The following is an 8,580-nucleotide window of genomic DNA, read 5'->3' as shown; positions in this document are numbered from 1 at the left end:
TTATCTGTACCCCCTTTAATAATTACTCTTAAAGGCCCTGGACACCCACACAGGTGTTTTCAGTTATTCTGGCTGATTAGGCCTCTTCCCAGGACTGTGTGGGTGTGTTTAGACTGATTGATTGACATCTTTATGAGCCTTCTGTTCGCTTTGTTGAGGGCAGGGCAAAGGACAGCCGATACATTGTTATTGGTAGATGAAATTTGTCCTGTAATAAGTTCCCATCAAAGCTCCGGCCAACCTTCAACCTGAACAGAGGTCTAATCAGCCAGAATAACTAAAATCACCTGTGTGGGTGTTCAGAGGCTTTAAAGGTTTGCTTTTTGGATGCTTTTATACAGTATATGCCTCAGTGGTTCCCTAATACTGTATCTGAAGTCTCTTTTATATAGGCCTTAGTGGTCCCCTAATACTGTATCTGAAGTCTCTTTTATATAGACCTTAGTGGTCCCCTAATACTGTATCTGAAGTCTCTTTTATATAGGCCTTAGTGGTCCCCTAATACTGTATCTGAAGTCTCTTTTATATAGGCCTTAGTGGTCCCCTAATACTGTATCTGAAGTCTCTTTTATATAGGCCTTAGTGGTCCCCTAATACTGTATCTGAAGTCTCTTTTATATAGGCCTTAGTGGTCCCCTAATACTGTATCTGAAGTCTCTTTCCTGAAATTCAGCCTTGGTGCAGAATTACAGCCACTAGAGCCAGTCCCACAATGAGCTTTACTTAGGAGGTGCCATTTCTGTGTCTGTAGCTTTAAAGGCTATTGAGGAGGAGAGAGGGGGTCGTGGCCTTGACCAACTGCCATGCTTCGCTCGTTTGCAAACCTCTTTCTCATGGGCAGGCCAAATTCTCTGGGCGGACAAAGCAGAGAAAGGGAAGGTAACCTTTCCCCTCGTCATATAGGAAAGATTCCAGATCGGCCCATCTGAGCATTCATTTTCTCAAAGGCAGAGCAGGATACCCAGGGCTCGGTTTACACCCTATCACCATTTCTAGCCACTAGGGGACCATAGACAGTCTGGGGGAATGCATATTAATGTTAAACAACCTCATAAAGTGAAATTTTCATGCCATGGGACCTTTAAGATATTTACGTTTATTGTCCCCCCAACTGTTTGATGAAATGTATGCCCATGCATACAACAAGTCCTTTAAACCTTATGACAATATAGGTTGTTTATTCCTACCCTCTACTACGACCCACAGGAGCGTTACATGAATTAGCGCCACTGGAAGTGGCAAGAAATACGACCCACAGTGTTTTCCGTATGTAAACCAGTTTTAAAAATGCCGTTAACATTTTCAAATGGTCGCAATTTGGTAAGGTTTTGGTAAAAAACTATTTAGTTAAGTTTCGGAAAGATCGTGGTTTCGTTTGTTCCGTAAAGTAAGACAAAAAATCCCCCATGCGATCGCATATCGAGTCCTAAATAAAGTTTTTATTCAAATGTCCAAATGCTCTATAATCTATACTATTCCACTTCTCTCCCTTCTCTGTTCTCTCATTCATTTTGTTGCTAGTTGATTAACAAAGATATCTATGCAACTATAGTTGTGTGTGTTTGGAGCTTAGTGAGCATACTAGTAGAGAAGGGGTAATATACTGCAGGAGACATGTTGGAGCAGGAGTGCTTTTGTGTATATAATCATTTCAAAGCTCCAATATTTTTAATTTAATTTTAATTTATTATTTTTAGTGATCCCCAGTGGGGAAATTACAATTTACACTCTGTTAGAAATTACTACACACAGGCCTGAAATACACACACACACACACACACACACACACACACACACACACACACACACACACACACACACACACACACATGCACAGGACCTATTCATGCAAAAATGAAGAGATGTCAGAGCGAGTGGGCTGCCCAGGAGGTGAACTGGCATCTCTCCAGCTACCAATCCACACTTCCTACTTTGGTCCGTATGGGGACTTGAATCAGCGACCCTTTTTCCACAAAAACGTAAATAATTACTACATAATTGCATAAGTAATACTTAATTATGAAGGCAATTAGCTTTTATTCGAATAATTACCTCCTAATTACTAAATATAAAAAAGACAGCTACAGCAGTGACAGTACTAAAAGTGCTGCCCTGCCTCCCAAAAATAAATTCATGTCTGGTCTGTATACTGAAATGCATTATTCCTATTAGAGGGACTGTCCCTGTCTGAAGGTTATCCGTCTGCATCATGACTGACATCCGATTTGAAATATGGTCTCTTGAGAGAGCAACTTGTGTTACAGCTCATTGATTAGGGCTAAGTATTCATTTGAAATAATAAACTAAAACAGAATAATGTTTGATATTGTCAGTGTCGTGCCAAAACAAAGGGAAAGGGTCTTTTTTAATCCATTCAATGATTTCTTGGTCAGGAGCTTATAATATTACTCGGGTTCAGATAAAGAGGACTCAGGTTTTTATTTTAAAGAATTTAGATATCACTAAATTGCCTGTGCATTGTCTGATTTTATGTATCATTATAGTCACGCATTGCCAGACCTATTTCCACAGCGCTGCGGAGGAGGGTCTTGCTAGTCAACACAGCATTCTGGAATGGGAGAAAAACGTGCTCTGGTTTATTGGCATTTCTTTAAACCAATCACAATAGTCTTGGGCGGTGCTAAGCGCTGGACGGAGCAATGGTGCCTCTGCAAAACAGCCTCGGGAAGGAACTTGTTTTGGTGGAACATGTGTACGTTTGAAAGTATTTATTATTATATTATTTATGTCGTGCAACAGAAAACTCAGATTGGACAGATAGTCTAGCTAGCTGTCTGGATTTACCCTGCAGAGATCTGAGGAGCAGTTAACCACAGTCCTCAGAAATCCACCAGTTTAAAATTACAACACAAAGAAAGTGGAATGTAACGGACATCTGGACGAAAAGAAGGACATACCCCAGAATTTTTTGTGGCAACGGAGCAATCCCAGAAGTGGAACGTCGTGGATATAGACTAATGTGGTCTTGACTACGACACTGTCATCACACCAGAATATTTACATTTTCTAATGTTCCACAATAAACATTAGCAAAACATTAATATAATAGCAGTAATACCAACTTGAAAAAGACCTCGACCAATCTGTAGTTCATCATTCAATTTTTTGGATGTTTTCACTGTTGGTTAGAAAGTTGTTGTTTTTTTAAGTGTGTTAAAACTCGTTGAAACCAAGTTTCTTAAATCCATTCATTTTTAAATTTGCTCATTCATTTTTCAAGCCAAACTGTGCTACTCCTCCCACCTTATCAGCGAGTGGATAGGACAAAATAAATCCAGGGGTATGTGTGTGTGTGAGTGTGCGCTTCTGGTATAAGAGGGAGGGAAGACCACAGTAGCTTACTAAGTGATGATCTGCCTGCACTCACACAGCGAGCTGCTACGCTCTGATCTCTCTGCCTCTCATGTTCCTGTTCACTGTTAATCAGTCTCCCACATGTGCCTTCCTGCACACACCTTTCTGCTTCACTTTCCACTAAATCTTTCTCACATCTTTTTAGGGAACATTTATTTTACCATACGCACTGAGTGGAGAGAAGGGAGGAGAGCGCTGGGATTGTTTTTGGCCGAGAGTAACAACAGCAGCAGATGCTTGAAGATAATTGTCGTTCTTGGGAAACCTAAAAGGTGAAAAAGAAAAAGAAGGAAGATTTTTTTTCCGATCCCCTTCAAGGGTCCCGTGGTTATCCTCCCGATGACAAGGATGACTGACGAGCGCACACGTTGACATTTTTAACATTGAAAATCCAGATGGACCCATAACAACGGGGAAAAGAAAACTTAACCCAAGAAGACATTTAAAGGGGACATTATGAACACCACAGATCACCATGGATTAATCCAAGGCTTCTATAACAGGAGCCAAACCTCTGGCATTTTTCCACTTAACAAAGACTTATCAACGGAGGAGAAGGATTCATCAGCAGGATGCTACGAGCAGCTGCTGATTTCCACAGAGGTTTTCCTCACTCTGGGCATTATCAGCCTGCTGGAGAACATCCTGGTTGTTGCTGCTATTGTCAAAAACAAGAACCTTCACTCGCCCATGTACTTTTTCATCTGTAGCCTCGCTGTAGCTGACATGCTTGTCAGTGTCTCCAACGCCTCAGAGACTATCGTCATAGCGCTCATCAACGGAGGCAACCTGACCATACCCGTCACGTTGATCAAAAGCATGGACAATGTGTTTGACTCCATGATCTGTAGCTCTCTGTTAGCGTCCATCTGCAGCTTGCTGGCCATCGCCATTGATCGCTACATCACCATCTTCTACGCGCTGCGATACCACAACATCGTCACCGTGCGAAGAGCAATTTTGGTCATCAGCAGCATCTGGACGTGCTGCATCGTGTCGGGCATCCTGTTCATCATCTACTCAGAGAGCACCACCGTGCTCGTCTGCCTCATCACCATGTTCCTCACCATGCTGGTGCTCATGGCTTCGCTGTATGTCCACATGTTCCTGCTGGCGCGTCTGCACATGAAGCGCATCGCCGCGCTGCCGGGCAACGCGCCAATCCATCAGCGAGCCAACATGAAGGGCGCCATCACCCTCACCATCCTCCTCGGGGTGTTCGTGGTGTGCTGGGCGCCCTTTTTCCTCCACCTCATCCTCATGATCACCTGCCCCAGGAACCCCTACTGCACCTGTTTCATGTCCCACTTCAACATGTACCTCATCCTTATCATGTGCAACTCCGTCATTGACCCCATCATCTACGCCTTTCGCAGCCAAGAAATGAGAAAAACCTTCAAAGAGATTTTCTGCTGCTCGCACGCTTTCTTGTGCGTGTGAGCCGGCTGTTAAGTGCGAGCAGAGCTTCGACTTTAAATGAAACTTGGCCGACAAGGGCTTTGAGATCTGTGAGCAGCAATCACTGTGGACTCATCACTGTGGCTCTGTTGTGCCCAGTGTTCTCGCAGTCGGCTGTTAATGATTGATAGGTAGGGCGCTTGCCTTTGGTTATGTGAGTCAGGTTGCTGAAGAGGTAGGTTTACAGACACCTTGTAAAATAGAGTACAGCTCTGTAGACACATGCTCTTTTGTTTTGTAGTAAACGTCGCTCTAAAGTGCAATTTGAAGTAAATGTTACCGGCATGTATATAACCAATACACATGCTCAAACTGTGGTTCATTTACCAATCTTTTCTCTTTCTCACTCTTTCTCTCTTTGTCACATTTGTCTTGCTAATTACTGTCAAAGAAAATAATATAGGTTATCTTAAAGATCTTTGTGTGTCTACATGAATTATGGCACTTAAATGTCACAGCTGTTGCAACAGCAGCTTGTTCTTTAGATATCTAGCAAAGAGATTAACATAGTATTTGACAGACTACCTCCATGTTTGAGAGTGCAATCCACCTCATAACAGAACAAATGAAATCATTTTGCACACTGCAAGCAAAGATATAAAGATGTGTACCCCTGTCATATACTCTTGTTGTTTTGCATTGCAATGAATGTAAATATCTGTACATCTGTAATTTTTTCATTACGCCTCACTGATTTGTGATTATGTGCCAATCATGAAGGAGATGAAGGCAGTGTATCCTGCTCAGCAAAAGTGGGATGTTTACCTTTTTTACAAATGTGGCATTTTTGTAAGTTAGAGGTACAACTATTAGAAAGCTAACACAGGGTACACATACATTGAAAAGGACTACTTTGTGGAAATAAGCTGTTATGTGTGATTTTCCAAGCTGCTCTAAACGGATAATTAACACTGAGATCAAACTAGATGCTTCTAGAAATCACAAAACAAGAGCACAAACAAAACATGCCACATCTCCACTCTTTGCTGATCTGCTGTTTCCCGTGTCTAACCCACTCAGCGTAGTAACCACAGGCTGTTGACTGGGATCTAAAATGCAATGGGTTGTAAAATCACTCTCTGGGTTACATGTTTACAGCAATGAGGGTAATACGTACATGCCCTCAGTATGAATGGTATGGAAAACAAATGACAGAAAATAGATGATTTAGAGTTTAAATTTAAAATGGAAAAAGCAGAAAAGTGTTGGTGTATTTCTCAGGCACAAAAGATGGTGTAGATGTAGTTTAGTTTATCTGCACCTATAGACAAATGGGAAAAACAATTCAGGGTGACCAAGAACCTTTCCTCCAGTGTGTAACCCCCAGTTTTTAGCACTTTACACCCTTACCTGATCAGGGATGCAGTTTTTGTTGACCCTCACCACTGATGTCCCCTTTGAAGCAGGGCAGCAAAAAAGATTTTATTTTATCCCAGGGATGAAGAGAAAGTCACTTTAATGTTTGCAATTTGTGATTTTCGTCTGGGCAAATAGCTAAAACAGACCAAAGGCCTGTACTACAAAGTAAGATCAACATGCCCTGGATTTATTTCCGTTACCCAATCCAGCGATGCGCGCGTTCACACAAAAGAGGCGGTGTTTGCTCCATATGACCAATCGCAACCATGGACAAGTCTGCCAAAGTTACACTTATAATACCATAATTACACTTGTGCATTCCATAAACTAAACCATAGCCTATATTCTTTCAGTTGCAACCCTGGCAGTGGTAAGCGATCGTGGAAGCAAATAAAAAAAATAAAAATAAACATAATTCAAAACCGCTGAGCGCATTGGCAATATACGGCTCAAGAAGCTGACAAAAATACGTAATTTCCTCATCTCAAGATCTATATCTTTCATAAAAATACCCATCAGGGAATATTAACGGGGTTGTCGGCCTCTAAATGTTTTAACTTTTCTGAGCGCACCTCTCTTTCTCCGCACACCGAGCTCCACCGGATAGTCTAAGAACGGTGACGCCATTATCAACCGAGTATTGATTGGTCAGTAGGCGGTGCTTTTACACCGGTTGATCCCTAATCTCCAACATAACCTGTCCCCGAGCAGGTTAAGTGTTCAGCCTGAGTTACCACGGTGATTTAACCCGGTAACAAGTGACCCACCATCATGGTACACAAAACCCTGGGTTGAACCTGAAGTTTGATGACACCCCTGCAGTACACTCTTGACCCATGACATCTGTTGAGTTCCAATCAAGGCTCTTGTGAATTTGTGGTTGGTGTAGTTGTTGGTGTAAATGTGCACATGTGGGTTGTTCTAACTTTCAGCATGCACACGTGACCATACAGAGATCTTTTTTTCATCATGTTTACAGTATGTAAAAGGCTGATTTTGCTGAATGTATTTTTGTGTATGCGTTGTGTAACTTGTTGCTTTTCTCCTTGCCTTAAATATGTTGCACTGTGGTGTAAAGAGCAACCTTATCCGCTGTGACAGTATTTTATAAACTGATGTAATCAGTATGTTGGCAAGTGCTATTTTCAATATTGCCTCATTTATTTATTAATGCCTTTTTTAAACTCAAAGTGCATTTTGAAGCTCATAGAAAACACAAGGAAAGTGATGTAAACGGGTCACTGAGTTTCTGTCAAAGCTTTGCCTAGATTTTGATTCATGTGTGCCGATATGAAGCTGTTTGCTTGAGCAATGCATCCTATGTGAATTACTGCTGCAAAGTAACTTTAATAAATCATACTGTCACCTTAGCAACAGCTCTGTTTGTCAGCCTTCCTCTGGAGTGCAGACTTTTACCTTTACTGTGAAAACCATCTCACACTCAAACAACTGGACTTAAATGAAACGGTAAGACAGAAATTCATTTTTTCTAATATCGCTGAAGAAAATGCATGCATACAAGCACATCTGCAGCAATGGCTTTTCACATGAAGTTTTATATAAGAAAGTGGAAATGGAGCTCAGTTTCTTCCCTGAGGTGAGAACCTAGAAGTTGATGTGCTAGAAAAACACCTACAGGGTTTTGGGTTGTGGTGAATAATTTAAATTGAAGTAAACAAAACATTTAGGACACTGGAAAATAACTTTCTTCAACGTTTGAGCGTGCATCTAGTTTTGCTTCGGTGTGACATTTCAGTGAGACACATTACAACTTGAATTGCATCTTTATAGACTTTTAGATTGTATAATTATTGAATTATTTTTTATTGGTTTCTTCAGAACAAACAAGAAAAACATAAACAGTTATCTCACAACATTCATCCCTCCCTCCCCTGAGACTGGCGAGCACAGACAGACAAATAAGTACAACCATCAGGCAAAAGTATGCCATGCATATGTTGATAATGACACTATGATATTGAAAAGAAAACAAAGGTAGCAGTACATCCATAATTAGTACTCTGTATTAGAAAAGGCACAGATAGGCATCAAGTGATATTGTGTATTGACATTGTTATAATAGTCATTTATCAGAATACAACATAGAAAATCTGCTTTTTAACATAGGAAATATTGGATAGGATAAAACAACACAATATAATTCTGCTAAATAGAACATCATATTCATTAGTAATTTCAATTGGTTTCATTTTAAACAAATTGTGGCTAGTAATCACCATGGAAACATGAATTGGTCATGTGACAAGGGCTGGGGAAAATGGCAGAACAGGCAGCCAAGTGACACTACTCTGATCCAATTGAAATCACAATGGTCAGATTGACAGTAGTCTATATCCACGACGTTCCACTTCCAGGATTGTTCAGTTG

General features: G+C 41.0%; 1 protein-coding gene across 1 annotated transcript; it reads left to right on the top strand.

Annotated features, from left to right (window-relative positions):
* Positions 1-3,831: 3,831 nt before the first annotated feature.
* mc4r (melanocortin 4 receptor) lies at positions 3,832-4,815 on the top strand. The gene has a single exon (XM_078280513.1). It carries the CDS (start codon positions 3,832-3,834, stop codon positions 4,813-4,815), a length of 984 nt encoding a protein of 327 aa, XP_078136639.1.
* Positions 4,816-8,580: the final 3,765 nt, after the last annotated feature.

Source organism: Sander vitreus, chromosome 22 (assembly GCF_031162955.1).
Source record: "Sander vitreus isolate 19-12246 chromosome 22, sanVit1, whole genome shotgun sequence".
In the NCBI taxonomy this organism is placed as follows: domain Eukaryota; kingdom Metazoa; phylum Chordata; class Actinopteri; order Perciformes; family Percidae; genus Sander; species Sander vitreus.
This window is presented reverse-complemented; position numbering and strand designations above follow the sequence as displayed.

Bases quoted from the DNA above. Each gene is read 5' to 3' on its own strand.
- mc4r (XM_078280513.1), top strand. From the start codon at position 3,832: ATGAACACCACAGATCACCATGGATTAATCCAAGGCTTCTATAACAGG.